The sequence below is a fragment of the Medicago sativa genome, chromosome 2, assembly GCF_051527215.1.
Source record: "Medicago sativa cultivar Bolivia chromosome 2, Bolivia_mono, whole genome shotgun sequence".
Classification (NCBI taxonomy): domain Eukaryota; kingdom Viridiplantae; phylum Streptophyta; class Magnoliopsida; order Fabales; family Fabaceae; genus Medicago; species Medicago sativa.
Genome location: NC_140750.1, coordinates 1,259,569 through 1,287,171, shown reverse-complemented (window position 1 = coordinate 1,287,171; position 27,603 = coordinate 1,259,569). Strand labels below are relative to the sequence as shown.

The 27,603-nt window shown below is 32.1% G+C and overlaps 1 protein-coding gene and 2 pseudogenes across 2 annotated transcripts; all 3 read left to right on the top strand.

The window, feature by feature from the left end:
- The first annotated feature begins 1,165 nt into the window (after nucleotides 1–1,165).
- LOC146943430 (FBD-associated F-box protein At5g56370-like) lies at nucleotides 1,166–6,848 on the top strand. 2 transcript variants are annotated; one of them, XM_085741696.1, is made up of 5 exons: nucleotides 1,166–1,303; nucleotides 1,538–2,457; nucleotides 2,733–2,870; nucleotides 2,967–3,256; nucleotides 6,424–6,848. In XM_085741696.1, exons 2-4 carry the CDS (start codon nucleotides 1,609–1,611, stop codon nucleotides 3,249–3,251), a joined length of 1,272 nt encoding a protein of 423 aa, XP_085597822.1. In that variant the 5' UTR covers nucleotides 1,166–1,303; nucleotides 1,538–1,608; the 3' UTR covers nucleotides 3,252–3,256; nucleotides 6,424–6,848. The 2 variants fall into 2 exon arrangements, with proteins under 2 accessions (XP_085597822.1, XP_085597821.1); XM_085741695.1 differs by having other exon boundaries at nucleotides 1,504–2,457.
- A 3,764-nt stretch (nucleotides 6,849–10,612) lies between these two features.
- LOC146943429 (FBD-associated F-box protein At2g26860-like) lies at nucleotides 10,613–11,453 on the top strand (annotated as a pseudogene).
- Nucleotides 11,454–19,769: 8,316 nt separating this feature from the next.
- Nucleotides 19,770–21,105, top strand: LOC146943428 (F-box/FBD/LRR-repeat protein At3g26920-like; annotated as a pseudogene).
- Nucleotides 21,106–27,603: the final 6,498 nt, after the last annotated feature.

Genomic DNA, 27,603 nt, shown 5'->3' with positions numbered 1-27,603 from the left:
TTTAATTTAAATTATCTCCATTTTATAATATATCAATTATAAAAGAATATAATGTGGATACACATGTCTTTTACTAGATAAACAAGTTATGAGTAAACGATTAGCATCCAAATGAGAAGCTCTAATTTTGTGTTACATTCGAAGTGACTCACCATTTTTTTTGTATAAATGATATTGAGTTAAATATGTTTTTTTTTTTATGAAGTAAGAGTTAAATATGCTTTTGTTCTTAGAAATATTTAAATTTTTTCGTTTTAGTCCATCAAAATTTTTTCATCACCGCTTTTAATCTCAACTTTTAAATCAACTCATATATATCATTCAAAATTTTAAATTTTTTCACAATCATATTTAGTACATTATAGAATTTTTTTCTTGCAAAAGTTCAAATTTTATTCTAACAATGAATCAATTAAATACAATTTTTTTATGATTTGTTGGTTTAAAATTCTTATTTAATTTATATTTATTAATAATTCTAATTTTTTGTTAAAAAAATTTCTAATCATATTTTAAACATTAAAAAAAAATGATCATTGAAATATCATAAAGACACACGTATTCAAACTTAAGAACAATAATAACAAATGTTGACGAAAAAAATTTAAAACTAGAAATCCGAGAAAATTTAATGCTAGTAAGACTCTTTTTTTAACACTCTTTTAAACTTACTTTTTCATTGATTTAAATCAAGATGAATATCATACTTTGGAAATAGATTTCATATAAAGTGGTGTGACATACATTAATTTAATCTAATAAGAGAGTGAATGTTAGATAAAGTGTTTAAAAAAGAGTGTCCGCAACATTCCTCTTATATAGAAATTATGTGGATATTTTTTGTATGGAAAAAGAAAAAAAATATTTCTACATAGTTCCTGAACAAATTTTCTGAGATTTAATTATTTTTTAAGGAACTATATGGAAATATTTATAGAACTAAAAGAATAGTATACCTTCTTAGTTATTTTTTTTCTTAGTTCAAAGCTCACGGGGACATACCTTCTTAGTTCTGAATTAAGTGAATCATTTATTCATTTCACATTTATTAAAAAAATATATAAATAAAAGAGAGAGAAAACTTGTTTTAAATGAATTTAAAAAAGATCATTTATCAAGGGACAGAGAGAAAAACATATTTAATGAAAGATGAAGTTTAAAGTGTGTCGAAATTTATTACCACACGCAAAAAATGGTAAAGTGTGTCCAACTTTAACGCGCTGCCAAACGTTGAAGAAACTCATTTCTTACCAGTCAGTTACCCGTACCGTTCATGCGCTGTGTAACTCTACCTCTTATCCAGGTTTCATCTCGCTCTTTTCTTGATCTGATCTATGTTTTTTTTTGATCTGATCTATGTTTTGTAATTGTTCTTTCTAATATCATAGAATTTGTTCATAATTTTGATTTAATTTCAGATTTACTTTTTTCACTAAAAAATTATGCTATATTATGTTTGAATTGCAATTTTGAAATTTTGTTTGGTGAAAATTTGATGTTTAGGTTGATGGAAAAGCTGCATTTCTTCAATTTGTAGATCCTCATTTACACCTTAATTGTTGATTATCTGCGTAACTCCACTTGTGTGAAAACGAAGAGGAAGGTGAAATGCAGCGACGGAGACCGAGAATTTCAACATCAGAAGCAAAGGTGGATAAGATCAGCAGTTTACCGGACGAAATCCTGTTCCGCATTCTCTCATTTGTCTCCACAAAAGAAGTCGTTGCTACAAGCGTTTTGTCCAAGAGATGGACTAATCTCTGGCATTATCTTCCCAATATCAACTTCACTGACATCAGAGTGAATACGGTTGAATCCAATCTCCGTTTTAACGAATTTGTGTACTCTGTTTTGGTCTCTCGAGACGCTGCTGGATCTCGTTTCATTGACAGTTTCCACCTCAACATTCAGTATAGTGATTCTCATCTTGCCTATAATAAAGAGTTCCCCACTCTCACTAAATGGGTCAACTTTGTTGTTCAACGCGGACTCAAGTATCTTAATCTCCGTCTTCGTGTGCCTCTTCCCGATCACTTTAGTGGTTACCCATACTTCCCCAAATTGCCCATTAGCATCTTCACATGCAAAACCCTTGTAAGTCTAAATCTCAGTTGGTTCCGTGTAGATGGGTTTTCTTTTACTTCTGTTGGATTTGGATTTCCATCACTTAAAACCCTTAGTTTGAGACTCATTAAGTTCTCAAAAGTTCGAGATTTTATGTTGCTTCTAGCCGGATGTCCGATTCTTGAGGATTTTCATGCGGCTCTTGTGTTCTTCTATTACGAGGAAGATTCTCATACCGTTCAGGAGTTTAAGAACTTAACCTTACCCAAACTGACTAAAGCAGATGTGAGTAAATGTTGGTGTTCATGTTATATGGTGAAAGCACTATCTTCTTCGGTGTCTCTCTGCATGGAAACATCTATGTTTTATGTAAAAGACGACAGAGTTTACAAGGTCAGTTTGATTATGGATATAATGCATGCCACCTCAATCTATATAACACTAACATTTCATATTGAAGAGGAGTCCGGTGTTTGACATGTGTCGGTGTTTAACACGCCGACACATGGATTCTATTTCTCAGCCGTGACATGTATTAGTGCTTCGTAGATCTCAATTGAATACAATACACTGATTGAGTGGGATGGAAAACATAAAAAGTGTAATTCATCTGGAATTTTTTAGGAATTTTACCCTGATTTGATAGTGTGTCTTTGTACATAATTTAGGCAAATAAGCTGCAGCGCCCTTGTGTTGACATTCCCATCTTTCATAATTTGACCCACTTGGAGCTCTACAATAATTGGGATTTGGTAGTACAAGTGCTCCACCACTGCCCTAAGCTTCAAAATCTCCAACTTTATCAGGTTTGTCAACTTTTGTCAACTTTTAGAATAATATTCAGTTTATCTTTTCTTAAGTCGCCTTTATGTTTTGTTTTAATTTTTGTGTACTATAAATAGGAGTTATACCTGTCGATATCGAATCAACAAGATGATCAAGAAAATTGGATGGAACCAGAATTTGTTCCACAATGCCTTTCATCATACCTTAGAACTTGCACTATTCGAGATTGCTCAGGCTTGCGGAGAGAGTATACGGTGGCAAAATATATTTTAAAAAATGCAAAATATTTAGAAACAATGACAATTTGGAGCAAAAGAGAACCACCTGAAATAGAAACGAAGTTGTCCCCATGCCCGAAGGCCTCTGCATCATGTCAACTTTCTGTTTTTGATAACATATAGACTATGTAAGTAGTAGTTTCTCTAACTTGTATCTCGTTTCATTAGCTTCTACCATGCATCTACTTGATTTGGTGGTTTGAACTTCGAATTTTGAGCTATTATGGAAGTCATGACTTTGTCTCGCTGCACAAGTTAAGTAAAAATCATCTTTAAATGATTTATCTAGCACTTGTTTACCTGTTTTATATGTTTATTTATTAAACTTGTTTGTGACTACAATTAGATCAATACTTATCCATTTTATGGCCACTTGTATGCTGAATTTAGATTTGATGCATAACCAGAGGGCAGAATAATAACTTATATCAAAATAATGTTATTATTTTTCCCTTTGGTTATGCATCAATACTTATCCTTCTTTGCATTTTGATAGCATTTAATGTTTTGGTTTTCCCATTAATAATAACTTATATCTAAATGATCATTTTGAAAATTTGGTTTTGTTGACGAGTTTACTAGGAAGTTAAGGTTCACAAGGAATAAACAGTAGTTATATAGTGTAGTCTAGTAGGGCAGGAAAAGGTTGCCCAAAACCTACTGCTCCACAAAATGTCGTAATTATATAGGGCAGTTTAGTAGGCAGGATAAGGTGCTTAAAATCTATTGCTCCATAAACAAAATGCAGTAATCGTATGACTTGTGATTGTGGAGAAGCTTATGCTAAGTGTATTAAGAACATTGGTAAATAGTATGTGACCGTGGTCTAGGCCACAAAATCAAGGTTCTGTTATTGAGGCCTCACCAACCGCGTCTGACAGTGATTCTCTGCAATATCAAAGATTGCGACACATGAGCTGCTATTATCCTAACAACATTTTATTACACCTGGTTAGAAGCTTATGCTAAGTGTATTACAAACCACAATATTATGTGACCGTGATGTAGGCCACAACATCGAGGTTCTGTTATTGAGGCCGCACCAACCACATCTGACAGTGATTCTATGCAATATCAAAGATTGCGACACAGCTGCTATTATCCTAACAACATTTTATAACACCTGGTTAGAAGCTTATGCTAAGTGTATCACAAACCACGGTATTATGTGACCGTGATGTAGGCCACAACATCGTGGTTCTGTTATTGAGGCCTCACCAACCGCATCTGACTGTGATTCTCTGCAACATCAAAGATTGTGACACAGTGATACTATTTATTTAATACCGCGTCTGACAGTGATTCTCTGCAATATCAAAGATTGCGACGCAGCCGCGACCATTTTCCAAACAACATTTTAAAACACCTTGTTAAGAACTAAATCCAATGAAGCTTTTTCCTTTTAAGAACCTTCGAAGCAGATAAAAAGGAAAGAGATCACTTAAGTATGGTTAATAGAACTTTCAAGAGGAGTAGGGCTAGGACACTCTTCCATCCTCTAATATCTTACTATGCTTTTTTAGCACTCTGTTTGATATCTTACTCAAGCAAAATTCTTAACTAAGCATTTATTTCTTCCTACAGGCCATATTCATATTTCTATAGTACTAAGCATTTCAGGTTGTTGCCATTTTTTAAGAGCCATTATTTTTTCTCCTTTAATTTTGTCTTAATGTGATACTGATTGTGTTACATATTTGGCTCTAATATTTTTCAATGGCATTAAAGATGTGGCTGCATGTTAATTTTTGGCCGATACAGTGATTGACTTCCAAACAATTGTCTTTGGATTGACCTAAGAATCGGAAAACTTCAGATGCAAGGCAATGATATACTTACATGTCCCTAATTGTCAGTGGCAATGGATAATAGGCCAAGTAAACTATCAAATTATGAATATTTCAAAAAGGTCCCCGACTATTAAATTGTCAACCTTGTCCCTAAATTTAACCACTTACTATCAATTAGGTCCTTGTATTTTAACCACTTACTATCAATTTGGTCCCTATCTTTAACCGCTTATTATTAATTTAGTCCCTAACATGTTTTCAGAAGGACTAGTATGAGTAAAATTTGACAAAGTCAGGGACCTTTTTGAAATATTCATAATCTCAGTGACCTATTTGAGAGTTTCTTACAAAGTCAGGGAGACTGGGACTAATTTGATTGTTTACTCTAATAGGCCAATGACCAGCTTGGGAAATACATTTATGTTGTCACCACTAAAGGGTGTCATGTTGCATGATATAAAAAGGATCTAGCATGCTATTTTTGTGCTGTAATGTTTAGGCTGTACTTTCTACCTAATTTTCTAGGTTAAAGATTTGAAATATGCATTGCTATTTCCCCAACTGCTTATATGTCAAAAGGAACTACATTAGGTTTTTGTGTGGAAGGAAACTGCATTAGCTTTAATTCTTGTTGGAAGGTCCACCATGGAATTGTTTTTCCAAATAACTTGTTGTCCCTCATGTGACTCTTTAACCTTGGTGATCGAGTGGTTCCTCTAGTTTCCACTTCTCCCATTTTTCCGTCTCAGTTCTCCGTATAGGATTTGTTTAATTTACATCATCTAGCTTGTTTTATCTTTCTAGTAATAAGGACTTCATAGTTTATGGTATTACCTAGTGCTAACTGCTAATATCTACGCTGTTCTCACTCTCAGTACTTTTATTTACTTTCATCTAATATATAATCCTGGCTCCATATAAGGTTTACCATGAGAAAAAATGGTCCACCCCTGCACTTTAGTTTTGTGAGCCATTTGATATTGTAAATATATATAATTGTTGGAAACTAGAGTAGAGAGCGTTGATAATTATGTATTAATGGTTACCTTACTTTACAAGAATATTGTTATATAGAAGATGAAGATTCTGAGGAACTAGACACACTAGATTAGTTGGGTCTATATGCTTGTGTGTTATAATGATTATGAAGTTTGCTAATTTGCCTCTGACTGCAGCCTGTTTTGGAATTATTTAGAAAACATTGCATGTGACATTGGAGATTTGACCTTCAAATAGAGCCATGAAAGTTTTTGATAGAAAAAGATATCTTCAGATTGTCTCAAAAGAGAATACTGCAGTGGAAAAAAAAATTAAAACGAGTATTTGCAGTGTCCAGATAACATCAATATGTTTCTACTTTAGAAACAGTACCATTTGTGAAGTTAGAGAAACAAGCATTATATTGTATTTGTGTTGAATGCAAAGTTTATATGGCAAATTTACTTCAAAATTATTGAATTTATGCAATTCAATTAACGCAAAACATTTTTTAATTTTGTATGCAGTTTTGGACCTACTGAAACAGTTTAGTCTTTCTTGGTGGTTATTTGAAAGGATAGAGTTTTACAAGGTGACTCTCTTGGTGGTTGCTTCAGCCACACAAAACGGTTGAGTTGTTCTTGGTGGTTGCTTGAAAGGAGAAAGAGTTTTACGAGGTGACTTTATATTAGCAAGACATATTCTAAAGAATGCAAGAATTTTACAAACCATGAAAATCTGGTGTCAGGGAACGGTCGCCTGAAATAGAATGAAAATTGTATTCAGGCACTATTATGGCCTCTGCAACATTTAACTTTCATTTCATCGATAACATATAGGATATGCATGTAAGGGTTTCTCTACCCTCTGTTTCATTAGCTTTGATTATGCAACTGCTTGATTTTGTAGTTTAAACTATGAGCTTTATATGAATGTCACACAGACTTTGTCTCAGCGAACAAGTTAAAAAATAGTATCCTTAAATAATTTAGTTTGTAATTACATGATCTTTATGAAGATTTGCTTATTGACGTAGGTTACTAGTAGCACAAGGAATAATAGGTTAATTATAGAGGGTAGTTTAGTCGGTAGATATACTTCCAAAAATCTACCACTCCATAAAATGCAGTGATTACATGACTAAAAATCGAGGAAAAGCTTAGTCTTGGTGATTAAAATTGTGGCTGCATGTTAATTTTCAGGCATGTAAGATCTGAGGGCATAAACAAAAATTATTTCCTAATTGAAGAATTAGAAAATTTGCAGGTCCCCAATTGATAAGACTCACTCAGTAACCTACATGAGAAATACATATCACCATTAGAGCACAAAGACTAAGGGAAGTGGGTCAAAGCTACCCTAGCTCCTATATATTTAATATGTATATGCTCTAATGGTGATAGAGAAAAAGTTCACCAACATAACATTGCATAAATTTCACATGGAACCCTCCTCACACACCGACCTCTTTAGCAAATATGGGGCACTCTGCTCCCTCTTTTGATTAGGTTTTAGTTGATGCTATTCCTCCTCCTCCTCCTCCTTTAAGTATTATTTTAGCCGATGATGTTAGATACACTACTTTGTCTTGTTTGAATTCGTAATTTAATTTCCTTCCTTTTTATATAAAAAAAAAAAATAATATTCAAGTTGCACTATTAGTGACTTTGAATTCGGATTGTCATTATCATCGCCACTCTTTGTACTGTTCACCAACATTTTGTGGTCGTTGTTCGTTTTATTGGTCTTTAATAAGATGGAAGTAATTGGAATTGTTTCTTCGTTTTTACAATCCTTTGTTGTTCAACGATTATACAATACTCACACAATACTTGATCAATCACAATTCAAGTTAATAGTCATGTTAGTCAATGCATGAGTGGAGTTCACAATAAGCCCGAGTGTGTCAAACTTATATAAAAACACACCTGAAGGCTGAATGTGTCAAACTAATTGGAGTATTACTTTTCCCATCTTATAGGATTCTCGCGCGCCCTGCGTTTTTTCTAAGAATGCCCTTGATGTTTCATAATCCGGAATGGTGTTTTCCTTTGTTATAGGGTGAAAAATGGAATTACGGATTTTTTCGGATTTTGTAATCCGGAAACTTCAAAAAATAGGGTGCGTTACATGATGTTTCTAGATGACATAATCCGGAAACCAGCTAAACACCCTTTTTCAAGGTAAAACAGTTCGGATTATATAATCCGAACTGTATCAACACAAATCCTAAACATGTTTGTAACATGTATAGCGATTTTAGGGACAACATTAATCTTCCTAACTCTTATCCTTTTGTTTTGGGTCATTGTTACCTGTTCATAGTCAAAAATCGGGTTTTCGGGATACTTGATCGGATTTCTCTGAAACTTCCCCAAAAAATCAGAAAAAATTCAAGGACCATGACTCCCCTAGAAGAGACTGCTTACGGGACTCCGCCCCTCAAAATCCAAAATTCCTTCGTTTAGACCCATTTTTCATTTTTTTAATTATTTATATTCTCAGAAAAATTCGAAAAAATTTGCACTAGTTTTATTTGATTTTAAGAATTTTTTTGGTGGTATTTTTATATTTTTATGATTTTATTTGACATGTTTTTAGCATTTTTTACTTAGCTTTTTTGTTGTTTTTAAAAGCAAAACTCAAAACTGCTGAAATGTGAGAGAGTCTGATGGTTGATTATACATAAGAATTGTCCGGATTATAAAATCCAAAATTGTAAACATGAATCCGGATTTTAAAATCTGGACTGCACAAGGGCATTTTTGGAAAAAACGCAGGGCGCGCGAGAAACCTATAGGGTGGAAAAAGTAATACTCAACTAATTGAGCTACCTAACTCCGGTCAGTTTGATTATACACATCTTCGTTAATTTGATCCACAAATCGTCCTTTTTGATAAGGAAGATGTATTCATGGATGATTTTTGTAGTTTTGATTCATTCGAAGACTACATTAACACTGGTTCACAAATTTATGAATCAAAATGATTACTTACACATTTTATGGATCAATTTAAGAAATGCAATAAAGTAATCAAAATACATCATTTTTACTAAACTAACCCTATTAACTATTGGTGTGTATCTAATCATCATAAATGTAAAGTAAAAGATATTGTTTTAAGATTAGTGTAATAGTAATAATTAAAGGGTATAATTGAAAGAAAAAAAAAACTTATTCTATATTGAAAAGTGAAAATGACATTCATTTTAAAACAAATATTTTTTTGCTAAAACGACAATTATTATGAAATGGAAGAAGTAATATTCTTACATTTGCCATTAAAAAAACACAAATAGTTGAATTGTTTTTTATTTAGAATTAATTTGTTTCTTTATCAGGCGTGAAACCGACCCAATACAAATTAGATTAGTTTGGTTAAATCTTAATGTTAAAAGCATAGGTTGAACACTCAGCCTAAACAAAAGACAGTTGATTGGTTTGGATATCGAAGAGGGATGACAAAATGGGTTAAACCCCTTTCAAAAAAAAAGGGTTAAACCCACCAGATTAGCCCATTTAACCCACCCTTTTTAGCGAGGTGGATTGATATTTTGAACTCTTCACTAGTAGATTGTCTGTCTCACCTAACCCGCTAAAAAATGGAGTGCTAATGGGGTTACCTGTTGGCTTGAAATTAACTAAAAAAATCACATTTATAACTTACAATCAGTTTTCCAATGTTCTTCTTCATAAAGTAGAGATAAGAAACTCCTTTAATTTCCAAGGACGCCTTCGACAATTCAGATGTCCTCTTATAATGTTGACAACTTTCATTTAAAAAGAATTGAAACAAAAATCCAAGACCACTTATAGTGACTTTTATCATGGATGCATAATTGATTGCAAAATTGTTGTCTTCTAGAATTTTACCTAAGGAAAAATGACATTTAATGACGGATTTTGTTCCCTTGTACAAGATTTTTTTTCCTTTCGAATTTTGAGGCCCCACTAAGTTTTAAGGCTTTGTGCCAAGGGCCTTAATTTACTTGCACATGGTCCTGCTTGCTTTTGTTTCATGATTTTAGCCTGATGCTTTTACTAGTTAGTCAATTGGTGAACTCATGAAGTTTTAATTTTGGATGTTTTGTTGATTTATTATAGATTTTTAGATGATGTAATTTATTTGTTTGAATGATAATTTTGTTATTTTTTGGCTTAAATATGCCTTTAGTCCCTGCAAATATTGGTATTGGTCCCTGCACTTTGTAAAAATATTGGTATTGGTCCCTCTGTTAACTTTCTGTTAAAAAAAAAACACAAAACTATTGGTATTGGTCCCTGCACTTTGTAAAAATATTGGTATTGGTGCCACGTGGCATGAAATGATTGGGCCACGTGGCACTCCGTTAGTTTTGTGTTTTTTTTTAACAGAAAGTTAACAGAGGGACCAATATTTTTACAAAGTGCAGGGACCAATGCCAAACAAAAAAAAAGTGCAGGGACCAATGCCAAAATCTGATGATAGTGCAAGGACCAATGACACATTTAAACCTTATTTTTTTTGTCAAGATGTTTTTGTTGTTTTTAGTATAGTCATTAGTTATATATTTTGATTTTCTTAAATTGGCTTAACATTTACGTATTTTTATATTTTGAAAGAGAATTTATATAATGTATTTTTTTAAAAGATATTGACTGGTCAACCATAAAACAGGACTGAATGAAATTATCGGCCCGATCCAATCCAACCCGCAACCTTGGCTATTTAAAAGCTTAACAGCATTTTAGCTTCCAAACCTCATCTGTCACCGTAATAGAACACTTCTTATGTGAAGATCAAACACTGCCGTAATAAAATGTCTGAGCAGGAAGTTTCAACGGCAGCCATAGGCATAGATAGATTCAGAAGTTTACCTGACGATATACTGATTCACATACTCTCTTCTGTTCCTACCAAACAAGCCGTGGCCACATCCATTCTTTCAAAGCGATGGATTCATCTTTGGCGTTACGTTCCCGATGTCAAATTCATCGAAACCAAATTGAAACCCGCGTCCCACTTCAATGAATTCGTCTACAGTTTCATCCTCTACGTTAAATATGATTCCTCTGAACTTCTCTTAAGTAGCCTTGACAACATCGAAGAATGGGTTGGCGATGTGGTTAAACGCAACATTTCAATGTCTCAATCTCTGTCATCAAGCTCCTGTTGATTGGAAAGGAACAATAGCCCCTAATTTGCCTGATAGTATCATTACTTGTACAACCCTTGTTGTTCTCAAGCTCCATGGGTTTTCGTTTATGGGTGCAAGTTCCCTTTTAAATTTTCCCTCACTCAAAACCCTACATTTGAGAGACATTTACTTTGACCGACGAGATGAATTTGCGTTGCTTCTGGATGGATGTCCAGTTCTAGAAGATCTTCGAGTATCTATTATAGGCTATAACGGTCTCTCTCATTTTCATAAACAAGTAAGCAGCTCAAGCTTAAGAAGAACAGAGCTGATATTACCATCTGTGATTGTTATTTTATGGTGGAATCGCTTTCAAATTTGGAGTTTCTACGCACACAACTATTCAAGATTTGTCTCATTATTAAGAATGAACGATGATGCATTCCATTTAAAAAGAATAATGTGATTCAGTTATATTCTTTATTTTGGTGAATTCTACCCTATTTTCTCATATTTTGTTTTAAAAAAAAAATGCAGGGTTATCCTTATTGTTATGACTTTCCTACATTCGATAACTTGACTCATTTGGTGCTCAATTATGATTGGAATATAGTTGTACGAGTGCTCCACCATTGCCCTAAGCTTCAAAATCTCGACCTTTATCAGGTTTGTTTGTTAAATATAAGATCAGATTTGATTTCTCTTTTCTTATAGTGCATTTATTATGTATTGTTTTATTTTATTTGTATCTGATCGTGACTATCTGTATTACTAACAGAAGTTACAAGGGGACATTCGGAAAAATAAGTACATTACAACTTACAAGATATTATATACAAAACTGGGTGGATCCTAAATCTGTTCCAAGCTGCCTTTCATTAAACCTTTCAACTTGCACTATGCGTGACTTTGCATTATAATTTGGCTTACAATGTAATCACACTATGTTAGCAAGATTTATTCTGGAGAATGCAAGAGTTTTAGAGACTATGTCAAGCTTTTGCAACATGTCAACTTTCAATTTATTGGTGGTAGTTTCTCTATTATGTCTTTTGTTTCATTAGCTTCTACCATGAAATTGTTGGATTTGGTGGTTTGATGAATTATGAGTTTTGACTTTATGTCAGTGCACAACTTATATTGAACTTATTTAGTTTGTACTTGCATAATCTTAATGAAGATTTTATTTATTGGCAAAGATTATTTGCTGCACAAGAAATAATAACTAATTATAAAGGATATTCCCCTATTCGGTCCTGTAATAAAATCAATTCCAATCTTTCAACAAAATCAAGGAGCTATATTTTGAAACTTTCGTTCCAAAGATTTGGTTAGAGAAATCACTCAAGATTTCAAAACAGATCTCGGATTCCAGATTAGCGCATTTCCATTATTTTCATAACAAAATGTTATTGGGTTATTTTATGAAATCTATAGTTTTGATGTTGATTGTTTGCTAGGATATAAGAATTCGTTTTGTAAAATAGGTCTTGAATTTTAAAAAAAAAATGGTAGTAGGCTAATATCTTGAACTATGAATTGCCAACCCGTGCTATCCATGATTTATTATAGTTCAAACATTTTGTATTAGTTGAACCATAATGTATATTTTGTATGATTTGAGATTTGAGTTTTGTAATGTTAATTGTAGAAATTTACAAAATGGTTTATCAAATTTTTGCAAGCTTTGATTTGCAATGACAGTTGTGTCAACGTTTAACTATTATTCAATTGTTTTACAAGGATTTATTATAGGTAATTCAAATTTAGTTTGCAATTCTCTAATTCTAGTCATGTAAGTACATTTTGTGAAGTTGTCACCTTGTATTACATCAAACTAGATCGTCCACCCGTGCTATCGCACGGGTCATGTACATTTACAAACATTCTTTGCAATGCAATATTCAACGTCACACAAAGTTATAACAACTGCAATCCAAAAACAATACAAATGACTTGATTTTATAAGTCGGGTTTTACACGTTTCAAAAAATCTCTCTATACACCACATTTGAAGTCGTATTAATGCAGTTGTCATATTCATCAGATGAGTAGATGAATAGATGAATGGAATAGAAGATTAGCTGCTACATAATCTGAATGGATGAATGGGAGAAAAGATTTATTTATTTATTTATAGGACCTTACTATAAAAAAAAAACTATAAAAAAACTTCCTATCAAATGGAGTATTTGAATAAAAAACTTTCCTACAAATAAAAAAAATAAGTTTTCATACACTTAAGTCTAAATCAATTGCACCGATATTAGTGAAGCAAGAAACTTAGAAATATTTGTGATGGTATTTGCAAGCATTGAAACATTAGATAGGAAGGTCCATATGTGTTGAAGATCCCTTACATTTGAAAAACATTGAGTGCATTTATATAAGTAAAGTCTACATTTAAATTTACATGCAAAACAGTAAGAGGTGTCCCTCCATTGCATTTTACCACTGTTTCATGCAGTGAATTTCACCCTCCAGGCTACAACTATTGTATTTCGGAAGCAAAGTGTTCGAAATAATCTCAAGGACAATAGTTGTAACGACCCTTTCCACAAAAACTATGCATCTCATTTCAATAAAACCCCTGTAATTGTAGTATGAAGCATGCAAAGTATATGAATTAAAATAAATTTAATAATAATAATAATAATAATAATAACAATAATAATAATAATCAAAATGAGATAAAAAGACAAACTATTTGGTCGGCTAGTTATAACAACTTTTCGGTGAGTAAGCATTGCTGCAATATCTATTTATGATACATGATATAAAACTACATTTAAAATATTTTTAAAGAACCTGTTTATGATAACATATACTCAAGTAGACAGTCAATAAGACAACACACTTTGAAAAATCTGAGTAGGAAAACTCTTTCTAGAATTAATAAAAGAATGAAAACAAAAGATTAAATTGAAATATCATGTGTTATTAATTTCAATGGACGAACAAAATTTCAATGGACGAACAAAAAAATTTAACAATTTGAACAAAAAAATTTAACAATTTTCCATCAAGCAATGAATGGTATTAACAAACAGGAAAGGCCTGCACCATATGCACAATGAATTACATAGTGAAAGGCAAACCTAATTTGCTCTCTGTTTAACAGTGAAAGAATAAACTGTGGTGGGTATTTCCACCATTGTGATGTGCAAAGAGCCAGCCCCTGTCCGTTTTTTGCCAAAGCGTCCGCAACCATGTTGCCCTCACGAAATGCATGAGAACATTTGTAGCCAAGCTGATTAACCATCTGTTCATAATTGTTCCATCAGACCCGCATTCGCCAAGGCACACCAGCATCACCGTTAGTATTAAAAGCATTAACAACCATCAACGAATCACTCTCTAACCAAACAACACTCAGATTTTGTTCCAGAACCTTCTCAACAGCAAACACCAACGCACCAAATTCAGATTCCAATGGTGTAGAATGGCCTATATTTTGCACAAAGCATCCTAAGAAACCTGCCTGCCAGTCTCTGAAAACAGCACCAATGGTGCTAATAGAGGGTGAGCCATAAGAGGATCCATCCACAATTATCTTGATACATCCCATCTCAGGAGGAATCCATAAAATATCAGTTGTTACAACAGTCCTCGGGGGCAGTAAGGGAACATGAAAGAGTTGTGTTATGCGAAAGTCTGTCATAGAGGAAATGCCTCTAGCAAGAACTATATCAAAACTGAGACGAACCTCAGAAATGACCTTATTAATGAGGGTTCCAATGTTAGCCTGTATACCATGAAAGTTCCTTTTATTGCGTTCAATACATATAATCCATAGCACATGAACAATGTCAGATGTCATAAGTTGATGAGCCAGTTTGCTACCAATGCTAGAAGTACCCAAAATCAGATTGCAGCAATTCGAAAGATCAAGTTGTCTATTCATACCTTTCATAAGCCAATCCCAAGGGGAGAAAGTAACAGGGCATCCGAAGAAAATGTGTTATGAACTTTCAGACTGCTTCAGACAGAAGTGACATATGGAGACAATACAACTGCCCCTTTTCCTCAAATTTTCATCAGTGGGGATTTTATTGTGAAACAGTCTCCACAAAATGAAAGCACGCGAAGGAGGAATAACACTCTGCAGCCTATCACGTAACACATAGTTGATGTCAATTATGCAAACATGAACGTAAAATAGAGCCATAAAGTCACAACAGCATAAGGGAAATAACCTTCAAAGACAACAAACACCAAGCACACCCAAGCAACAAATTGAGTGAGCAAAAATCCTTGCTATTTTCTTGTGTGCAGAGTGAAGAGGTGATCTTGTGAAATTTGAACCTATGACGTAAAACTCATGTTGAAGAACAAATTAGATTCATTTCAAGTTAATGATCAATCCTGATTGGATAAAGAAATGCACTACTATAATTTGGAATCAATGACAAAATGTGAGAAAGGGTGACAAAACATGTAGAGAAACTTTACTAAATTCATTTAAATCAATTAACAGGTTTCCTTCAACATGAATAAAAAAAAAACTCATGATCACATCAATATAAAGAGTTACTAAAATTTAAGAGATCTATACAACATGGTGATAGTATTATAAAGTTTTTTTCATAACTTAGTTAGGGGGAACATAGAAAAACCATTCAAGTGATTTTAACCACCCTTATATTGCAATTACAGGAAGCAGATTTCCGTACCTCTTGCCACTGCAGATATTAACCTGCTACAAAATCAATTTCATAGACATGTGTTTTTTCCGCACCTCTTGCCACAAACAGACCAACTTTGGTGAAATCCTCCCAACTACCTACATCTAAAATTTAAATGATACTAAAAAGTGAAGACAACGAATAATATGCACCAGAGCCATAAATATGCAGGTCCTTAAGAAGATGAAGACAAAGAATAACCAAAAAAATCAAACAGCCAAATGTCCTCCATATTTTATCTAATAAACAAATTCAGCCTCCAACAATGTTTTGAAATTTCCTCTCTAAAAAAATTGTTTTGAAATAGAACAATTATTGTTCACTCAGGTTGTAAAAAATTGAAAAATTGAAAATCAGGAGAGTGATTAACATGAACAGAGAAGTGCACACACAAAATTTGAGAATCAATTATGGGAATGAACACAAAACAAATTAATAGAGATAGAAAAAACCTCACTGGAGTAACTTTCAACCTTGGTCCTTCAATCCTTTGCAACATGGCGCATGATGTGATCTAATACCTAAATTAGAAACGAATCAAAAGCTGAAATCTTCAATGTTATCATCAACCCAATTTGAATTAAATATTAACGATGCAATTTGTGAAATCGATATCAAATTGAGAAAGAACAAATCAAATAAGAAATTGAGGAAAAAAAACATATTGCAGCTTAAATTGCAGTAATATATGAGGCTTCAAAGCCGGCATCCTCACGGTGGTCGCAGCTTCTCGATGAGGCAATGGAGAGAGAGTTTCAGAGAAGGTAGTGGTGGGAGAATATTGGAAAGTGGGAAGAGAATATTGGTCTAAGTTTATTGGATTAGGAACCGTGTGTGTTACCAATGCAATTGTGAGTTGACATTGAAAGACTGTTTATTGGGAACAGATAGATTATGTGGAGATCAACACAGATGCATCTAACGGCCAGAATAGTTTGGAGCCAAAACCATCTGAATTAGGGTTGTCATATTTTGTTAGCAATGTTATTCATATTAGAAATAAGTATGATTGTAGTTTGCAAACTAATGAGCATAAACCGGAAACAACCTTCCATTTATTTTTACATCGTGGTTTTGCTATTCGAGTTTGGTATGATGCGATTGTGATTTTACCATTGGAATTTGGTATGATGCGTTTCGATGGTTAGGTTTGGTGTTGGTCATGTCTCTGAATCTATTCACTATGTTCGAAAGCATTAGTGGGGTCTGTCTTGTACATGGAATGAGTAGTATTAATATATTTGATGGTTAAAAAAAAGGAAGCCCCTAATATGGACCTTTATTTTCTCAGTATGTTCAAGTTCAACTCTAATGATTTTCCAAGCTCCAAATTCATTTCAACACTAGATTTTAAGTATTTTTTTTCTAATACAAAGAAAGCAATATATTCCATTGAAATGGAGCAGTGACATATTTTATAGAAGATCAGCAAATCACACCTTCTACATTCTAGTTTATGAAGATTATTCGTTTAGACGGTTTACTTTAATAAAAAAAAAACTAATATTTTGAAATTTCTATCAATAAGATTTCGATAGATGAAATGAGTTTTACTTTTTTTAGTTTTGAGGAAGACAAAATGAGTTTTTTTTCTTTCTAAAAGAGATGACCGGCTACAGCAGGTCATTTGTTGAGGTTCACCAAGGTCCCTTTAATTTAGGGGCCCATATTAGGGGCATCCTAAAAAAAATAACAACAATATTTTAGCAGAACCAGATGCAATAAATAAGATGTTTATTATTGCAAGAACAAGTCCATTTACATCAAGATATGTATAGCCATATAGGTAACTGATGAAATGCATGTCAATTTTCAACCAAAGTGGTAAGGGCAACCGACCATTTGGGTGTTGTGGAAAACAAGAAACGATAAGGTCTTCGCAAATCAGTCTTGATCGCTGGAAGTGATAGTAGATGAGATTAAAGTGGTAGCTTGGAGGTGGTTTCATATTAAGATGGCTAAAATTTCTTGCCTCTTTAGTTTGTTTTAGTGTTTTTTTTCCTTTGCCTAATAGTGTTTGGTAAGGGAAGATATATATATGGGGTTGCTAACTTACTCTCACCTAAAAACATGAAGGAGTAAGTTAGCAACCCTGCTCCCACTTGTCTTTTACCAAAATATCAAGTTACTATTATTCAACCAATTTTAAATGCAGGGATAGCTTTGTAAATTCGTTATAATTAAGTAAAACAAAAAACTCTTTCGAACTTTGATAGCAAAATGCTCGTCGCTTCTAGTATGACTGTACAACAACGTGACTTTGTCAATTGCCTCATCTTTTTTCTGGAAAATAAAAACCAATTTATTATGTTTTTTATTTTACTGATACCTCAAATAAAAAACACTAATCATCAATATGTGAATGAAATTGCAGACTCACGAAAGAAAAATTCCCAAGAAAGTGAGAGAAACTGCAAGAAAGAGAGAGAAGGAGAGAGTAACTCTGTCAGTTTCTCCATAATCAAAAACTTCAAAACCAAAAACGACACTACAAAAAATGTGAAATAAAAAATTTCTGAAAATTGCATGTCGAGAAGAAGAATGAGGATGCAACGACCAGGTAGTGGTAGGTGACGTACAAGGCTATTGTTTGGTTTTAAAAAAAAAATTGTATATATATAGGGTAATGCTACAAAACACCCATATACTTTTGTGAAGGTGTGGTTTAGCATTGAACACCATTTTGTTATGACAAAAAAACCCAAACTTTTCTTTTTAAACACAAGTCAAGCTGAAGGGCAACTGTGTAATTAACTATTTATTGTTAACAATGTTTCATTTTTTATTCCACATCTTCTTCCTCGATCAACTTAACGTCATTGCAAATTCTTCCATGTTTTTTCCCCTTAATCTTCTACTCCTTCTCTGTGTCGGTTTCCATGAACAACAACTAATTTTCGTTTCCTCCTTTCTTCACAATCTCATCCCTTCCTATGAAATTGTAAACCATATTGGAATAAAAATAAAAGTTGATTGCTTCTCCTCATTCAAAATCAAAATTAATAAACAAATAAGTAATAAAAATACCGTTGAGTGTCTCCTTGAAATTACTAGCATGCTGCAACTCACTTGCAACACCACCAGCCATCTCCTCCTCTCTTTTAGTATATATGTTTTAAACTTCCTTGTAATTGACTCCATCAAATAAAAATAATTATGTGACTAGAGAAATGTAAAAGTTTAGTGCTTTACAAATATTACTAATTGTTTTTTTTTTTTTGTTTAAATAGGCTAGTGGCTAAAGAAATTCACCTGAAAGGTGAATAAGTGGGGTGTCCGAGGCTCGAACCCCGGCCCCCGCATATATTATGCGATGTGGACCAAATATTACAAATTTATTTGGGTTAATTGTTTAAATTGACTCTGGAAAATACGCGATGTCCGAAAAATGACCCTGTAAAATAAAAAATAGATATTTTAACCTTGTAATTTGAGATTCTTCTTATTTTTGAACCTATAATATACGAGTGGTCCAAAAGAGTGATCTAGATATTGAATTTTATGATTTTTTTTCCAGGCATCTTTAGGATCTTAAAACATGGTTTTACACACAAAAAATAGATTTTTCCAACTAGGGATGAATTTTTATTCCCCGTAATTATGAATTTCTTAAACAATTCATAATTAATTTGTATCTTGTTTAAAAACTCTAAAATTTCATGGTGAAGGTTCTTACGATGTTCTAACAAAATTAGAGAATGGAATTTGACTCGTGAGTATACGTTTACTTGGAAAAAAATTGCAATTTCGCATCCCCTGGTAACAAAAAAAAAATCAAAGCCTTTTTATTAAAATTGTGTTGGAATTTCTTAAATTTCATACGTAGGTGAATGTCTAACCCCTCGTAACAAAAATCAAAGCCTAAACCAAAGACAATAAATTGGTTTTTTTTTTTTTGAGGGAAAATAATAAATTGGTTATTTAAACAAAAGCTTAAAATTCTTTTAGCTACCCTACCAGGCTGTTAACAGGTCTCTAGGGTTAAATCGTTATTGCTTCCAAACCCTATCTGTCACCGTAATAGAACACTTCTACTGTGAGGAACAAACACTGTGCCGCAATAGGAAGGATGTCTGAGCAGGAACTTTCAACGGAGGCGGTAGATAGGATCAGCAGTTTACCGGATGATATCCTGATTCATATTCTCTCTTCTGTTTCTACCAAACAAGCCTTTGTCACTTCCATTCTTTCAAAGCGATGGATTCATCTATGGCTTTACGTTCCCGTTCTCGTTCTCGACTTTAGCGAAACCAAGTTGAAAGACCAGGAATCCTTTTCTCACTTCGAGGAATTCATCATCTCTGTCTTGAGCTCGCGAGAATCCGCCGGTAACCATTCCATCGACACATTCATCCTTCACGGTAAAACATATACCCCTCGACTTCATTCTCTCGTTGTTGGTAATTCCTCTCAATTTCGTACTAGTATCATTGCTTGTACAACCCTTGTTGTTCTCAAGCTCCGTCGCCTTTGTTTCTTAAGGCCTTATCATTCTCAACTTAATTTGCCCTCACTCAAAACACTACATTTGAAAGATGTACTTCCCTCACCAACATGAATTGATGAGGCTTCTAAATGCTTGTCCGGTTCTTGAAGAACTTCAACTATCTAAAATATCTGATGGAAACTTGAAATATTACACTCGTGCTCGTTTTGGTTACTTTAAAAGCAGCTCAATGTTAAGAAAGTTGAACAGAGCTGATATTACCGCTTGTGATTGCTATTTTGTGGTGAAATCTCTTTCAAATTTGGAGTTTCTCCGTATACAACTATCTAAGGTTTGTTTTATTATAGAATGGAATGAGAAAGAACAATATGTGATCCATTTGTATTTAGATTTGGGGAATTTACACTCTGGTTTTTTTATTTTTATTTTTTATTTATGTATAATTTAGGTTGATCGCCCTTATGACTTTCCTACGTTCTATAATTTGACCCATTTGGTGCTCAATTATGATTGGGATATAGTTGTACAAGTGCTCCACCATTGCCCTAAGCTTCAAAATCTTGAACTTTATCAGGTTTGTTTGTTAAGTTTAAGAATCATATTTGAATAATTTGATTTATCTTTTCTTAACATACCTTTATTCTTTCATTTTTATGTGTATTATTAACAGAAATTACAAGAAGACAAACAGCAATATAAGGACTTTACAATAAAATATTGGGTCTATCCTAAGTCTGTTCCAAGTTGCGTTTCATTAAACCTTACAACTTGCACTATGCGGGACTTCGCATTATTTGGCCTACAACGTAATCACATTATGTTAGCAAGATTTCTTCTGGAGAATGCAAGCGTTTTAGAAACTATGTCAATCTGGAGCAAGAATAAACAATCTGAAATTGAAAGTCAATTATCTCCATGCCCAAGGGCTTCTGCAACATGTCAACTTTCATTTTATTGATAACATATATGATTATGTAAGTAGTATATAGATCGTTCGATTTGGTGGTTTGATGAAATATGTGCTGCTATGAAGGTAGTCCTAAACATTGTCTCGGTGCACAAATTAAGAAATATTATCCTTAACCAATTTTTCTTTTTAAGGTATATTGCCATAGGTTATTAGTTGCACAAGGAATAATCAGTTTATTTTAAAGGGTAGTGTAGTAGGCATAGGCAGATAAGCTAACAAAAATCCACTGCTCCACAAAATGCAGTAATTAATATTTTATAAAGATGGCGCTAAGAAAAATTAGGAGAAAGTATTTATATTTTGAGTTTTGAGGAAGTGGGAAAAGGGTGAAAGGGATGACTTTGTATGTGATAAATGCCGATTCTTTGTCATGCTCTGTCGTTCCCCCCTTAAAAAAATGCATTCTTTTGGGGTATGCAAGCTATCACAAAATTTGTGTGAATAACTATCTGAACAACTTTAAATCAGTTTTGTAAAGAAACCATATTTGTAGCAACTGAGAAATATGCAACCTAAACAAAATACTGAGTCTGAATTTACTTGCAAATTCCACTCAGTATGCAATACTGTTATAGGTGTTCTAGTAACATGCAGGTCAATTCTCACTTCATGCTATTCAATCACCACTAATTTTGTTTTTGATATTTTATTTTTGACTTTTGTTTTGCTTTGTTTTCTATGCAGATGCAGATGTGAATTTGATCTAATTGTCATTAATTGGAAGTGCTTTTCTGAGTTTCTTAGCTTTATAGGCTTTTCTCATGTTTCTTGTTCTTTAGTTGCTTTTTTGGTTCTTAATTCCATCAATTTTTCCTTAGAATTATTAGATACCAAGCAGGCACTTGAATTATGGATGATTTTATTTAATGCAAGTGACTTATGAGTAGTGAAATCTTTTCATTACTCTTCTATTTCTATTTTCTTTATTATATTTTTTTGGTTATAAGTTTTTCTATTATGGTTTTGTCCTTTAGGTTATTGATCTATTTCCCAAGGAATGCAATAAATTTGAACAATCCTTTTAGGTCTGTTTGGATGAGGGGAATTGACTGTAGGGGATAGTTATGATAAGTTATATTGGTTTGATTTGTTTTTTTTTTTTGTGGGGATGAGGGTGAGGGAGGTGAGTCATATCCCTCCTAAGTTAATTTTAGCTCCCTTTCAAGTTGTCTCGACGAACCAAACATAAAGCATTTTAAAATTCATGCGCTCTCTTCTCCTCTCCTCTTTTGAACCAAATATGACCTTTGAGTGAATAAGATTTATGCTAACATCGGTCACCATAGTTTCTTGGTTACTTCTTCCGAAATTAGACACAAAAAAAATGAGACGGATAAGGTAGAAGGGAATCAATGATTGGTGATTTAATTTTCTCTTGCATTGGTTTGTAAACATTTTTTGGAGTTCTGAAATATGATTCTTTCAATCTCTTATCCTTTACTGCCACTCCTACATTGGTTATTTCAAAACCATTTCACCTGACTATTTTCCAATTTTAGAAAACAATGGGAAAACAAATGAGTTATTTACTTGGTTGTTTACGCGGCCAATATTTTTAATCGGCAAAAGTTATTATGCATAAGGAGATCCTTATGCACCGTGCATAATTGCTTTCTACACCCAACATAATCGCTTTCTACACCCCAAATGAAAAAAATTATTTGGGTCCACTATAAAATCTATTTATTTGTGAGCCTAATAAAGCCCCATATTATAATTTTTTTCTTAACAATTTATTTATGCAAAATAGCTTATTCGAAATAGTTTATTTATGCAAAACAACTTATTAGAATGATTTTTTAAAAACCGCTTATTCAAAACAACTTATTTATGCAAAACAGCTTATTCCGATTAATTTTAAAAACCAACTTATTCAAAATAGCTTATTTATGCAAAACAGCTTATTCGAAACAACTTATTAGGATCACTTTTTTTAAAACCGCTTATTCAAAACAGCTTATTTATGCAAAACAACTTATTTGTTCAAAACAGCTTATTCAAAACAGCTTATTTATACAAAACAGCTTATTCCGATTTCATTTTAAAAAACAACTTATTCAAAACAACTTATTTATGCAAAACAACATATTTATGCAAAACAACTTATTCAAAACAGCTTATTTATGCAAAACAACTTATTCGAAACAACTTATTTATACAAAATAGCTTATTTGTGCAAAACAACTTATTCAAAACAACTTATTTATACAAAATAGCTTATTTGTGCAAAACAGCTTATTCAAAACAGCTTATTTATACAAAACAACTTATTCCGATTTCATTTTAAAAAACAACTTATTCAAAACAACTTATTTATGCAAAACAACATATTTATGCAAAACAACTTATTCAAAACAGCTTATTTATGCAAAACAGCTTATTTGAAACAACTTATTTATACAAAAGAGCTTATTTGTGCAAAACAGCTTATTCAAAACAACTTATTTATACAAAACAGCTTATTTGTGCAAAACAGCTTATTCAAAACAACTTATTTATACAAAACAGCTTATTCCGATTAATTTTAAAAACCAACTTATTCAAAATAGCTTATTTATGCAAAACAGCTTATTCGAAACAACTTATTAGGATCACTTTTTTTAAAACCGCTTATTCAAAACAGCTTATTTATGCAAAACAGCTTATTTGTTCAAAACAGCTTATTCAAAACAGCATATTTATACAAAACAGCTTATTCCGTTTTCATTTTAAAAAACAACTTATTCAAAACAACTTATTTATGCAAAACAACATATTTATGCAAAACAACTTATTCAAAACAGCTTATTTATGCAAAACAGCTTATTCGAAACAACTTATTTATACAAAATAGCTTATTTGTGCAAAACAACTTATTTATACAAAATAGCTTATTTGTGCAAAACAGCTTATTTATACAAAACAACTTATTCCGATTTCATTTTAAAAAACAACTTATTCAAAACAACTTATTTATGCAAAACAACATATTTATGCAAAACAACTTATTCAAAACAGCTTAATTATGCAAAACAGCTTATTTGAAACAACTTATTTATACAAAAGAGCTTATTTGTGCTAAACAGCTTATTCAAAACAACTTATTTATACAAAACAGCTTATTTGTGCAAAACAGCTTATTCAAAACAACTTATTTATACAAAACAGCTTATTCCGATTAATTTTAAAAACCAACTTATTCAAAATAGCTTCTTTATGCAAAACAGCTTATTCGAAACAATTTATTAGGATCACTTTTTTTAAAACCGCTTATTCAAAACAGCTTATTTATGCAAAACATCTTATTTGTTCAAAACAGCTTATTCAAAACAGCTTATTTATACAAAACAGCTTATTCCGATTTCATTTTAAAAAACAACTTATTCAAAACAACTTATTTATGCAAAACAACATATTTGTGCAAAACAACTTATTCAAAACAGCTTATTTATGCAAAACAGCTTATTCGAAACAACTTATTTATACAAAATAGCTTATTTGTGAAAAACAACTTATTCAAAACAACTTATTTATACAAAACAGCTTATTTGTGCAAAACAGCTTATTCAAAACAGCTTATTTATACAAAACAACTTATTCCGATTTCATTTTAAAAACTAACTTATTCAAAACAACTTATTTATGCAAAACAACATATTTATGCAAAACAACTTATTCAAAACAGCTTATTTATGCAAAACAGCTTATTCGAAACAACTTATTTATACAAAAGAGCTTATTTGTGCAAAACAGCTTATTCAAAACAACTTATTTATACAAAACCGCTTATTTGTGCAAAACAACTTATTCAAAACAGCTTATTTATACAAAACAGCTTATTCCAATTTCATTTTAAAAACAACTTATTCAAAACAACTTATTTATGCAAAACAACATATTTATGCAAAACAACTTATTCAAAACAGTTTATTTATGCAAAACAGCTTATTCGAAACAACTTATTTATACAAAACAGCGTATTTGTGCAAAACAACTTATTCAAAACAACTTATTTATACAAAACTGCTTATTCGAAACAACTTATTTATACAAAATAGCTTATTTGTGCAAAACAGCTTATTCAAAACAACTTATTTATACAAAACAACTTATTTGTGCAAAACAGCTATTTTGCACAAAATAAGCTATTTTACACAAAATAAGCTATTTTGCACAAAATAAGCTATTTTGCACAAACAGCTAGTTTTAATTTCCTATTTTCTTCAGTTTTATTTCATTCACTTGTTTTGGTTCAATTCTCAGGTCCCATCCTTTCAGGAATTTGTCAACTGTTACTACCGATGATTTTGTGTTTGAATTCAAATCTTGCTATGATTTTCAATTTTGGTTACATATAGATGATGGGTTTGATTGGTTTGGTGATGAAGTTTGCTGGAGATTTTCAAGTTCCTTTGCATTCTTGATTTTTGGAAGAAAAAGGACGACGTTGATTGTGAAAGGACGACGTTGAAGAGGAGGAGAATTGGGAGTAATGAGTTGGAGGGATTAGGGATTGATTTGAATTTGGGAAAATTGATGATGGACTTGGTTTGAGAAATTGTCGAAATCAAATTGGGAATTTTTCTGAGAATTGTGATTCTGTTGCTAAGAATTCAAAGTTGGTGCCTGAATCTGATGGTTTTGAAAATGTTCTGTTATGGTTAGAAAATTCCATATGTTTTTTATTTTTGATTGTGATATGCACCATGTTGGATCAAAGAAAACCATTAAGTACATCTAATGATTTTGGAGTACAACTCACATAAACCATTTCCACAGCAAAATGGTTTTGGAGTACAACTCACATAAACCATACCCATAGCAAAACCATTAAACAATTAGTTTGGTTTCGTGTAGAACACTATCAAAACCATTAAACCACACTTATGGTTTCAGTAATAGTTTTTATTTAAAATCATTTGTCAATAATAATTTTCACTATTCTTTTATTTTATTTAGCATTTGACAATTATTTTTCTTTCACATACAAGTCTATTAAAACCATTAAAGCGCGATTATATTTAGACAAAGTCAGAAATTCGTTTTACAACGTAAGAAATAAAAGAGAGATGACGAGGCTTTACAAAAAAGTGGTTACTTATTGATTAATTCACATTAGGTTATAAGTGTGTACTATTAAGTGGTTACTTAATAATGATTTAAATGTTTATCACAATTTTTTTATTACAAAACCATTTTCACTGGAATTGGGAAATGATTCGATGTAAAATCTGTTGGTATAAGCTGGAATTCGGATTTGATGAATTATTGAGAATGTTGTGATGAATTGTGTTGTTTATAATCAATCCGGTTCGGATCTGGTGTTAGCATTACTCACGGAAACCATTTTCACTGCAAAATGGTTTTGGAGTCTAACTCACGGAAACCAGTTTTGGAGTACAACTCACGGAAACCATTTCCACAGCAAAATGGTTTTGAAACCAACTCACAGAAACCATAGCCATAGCAAACCCATTAGACAATTATTTTGGTTTCTCATAGAAGACTATCAAAACCATTAAACCATAATTATGGTTTCAGTAATAATTTCAGTGTATAATATCTTAATCATTATTCAAAACCTTCTAACAATAATAATTTCATTAAAAATCATTACACATTTATCTTGGTTTCACATACATGATTATCAAAACCATTAAACCATAATTATGGTTTCAGTAATAATTTCAGTGTATAACATGTTAAACAACGTTCCAGTAAAGAAACTCATAATCCATACTCATTTCTCTCTCTAACTCATAAAAAGCTTATTTTGTGCAAAATAGCTGTTTTGCACAAACAAGCTGTTTTGTATAAATAAGTTGTTTTGAATAAGCTGTTTTGCACAAATAAGCTATTTTATATAAATAAGTTGTTTCGAATAAGCTGTTTTGGATAAATAAGCTGTTTTGAATAAGTTGTTTTGCACAAATAAGCTGTTTTGTATAAATAAGTTGTTTTGAATAAGCTGTTTTGCACAAATAAGCTATTTTGTATAAATAAGTTGTTTCGAATAAGTTGTTTTGCATAAATAAGCTGTTTTGAATAAGTTGTTTTGCATATATAAGTTGTTTTGAATAAGTTGTTTTTTAAAATGAAATCGGAATAAGCTGTTTTGTATAAATAAGTTGTTTTGCACAAATAAGCTGTTTTGTATAAATAAGTTGTTTTGAATAAGCTGTTTTGCACAAATAAGCTATTTTGTATAAATAAGTTGGTTCGAATAAGCTGTTTTGCATAAATAAGCTGTTTTGAATAAGTTGTTTTGCGTAAATATGTTGTTTTGCATATATAAGTTGTTTTGAATAAGTTGTTTTTTAAAATGAAATCGGAATAAGCTGTTTTGAATAAATAAGCTGTTTTGCACAAATAAGCTGTTTTGTATAAATAAGTTGTTTTGATTAAGCTGTTTTGCACAAATAAGCTATTTTGTATAAATAAGTTGTTTCGAATAAGCTGTTTTGCATAAATAAGCTGTTTTGAATAAGTTGTTTTTGCATAAATATG

Excerpts from the sequence above, each read along its gene's own strand:
- LOC146943430 (XM_085741696.1), top strand. The coding sequence starts at position 1,609 with ATGCAGCGACGGAGACCGAGAATTTCAACATCAGAAGCAAAGGTGGAT. Across the intron at positions 2,458-2,732 it reads AAGACGACAGAGTTTACAAG|GCAAATAAGCTGCAGCGCCC; the intron begins GTCAGTTTGATT and ends TACATAATTTAG. Across the intron at positions 2,871-2,966 it reads AAAATCTCCAACTTTATCAG|GAGTTATACCTGTCGATATC; the intron begins GTTTGTCAACTT and ends TACTATAAATAG.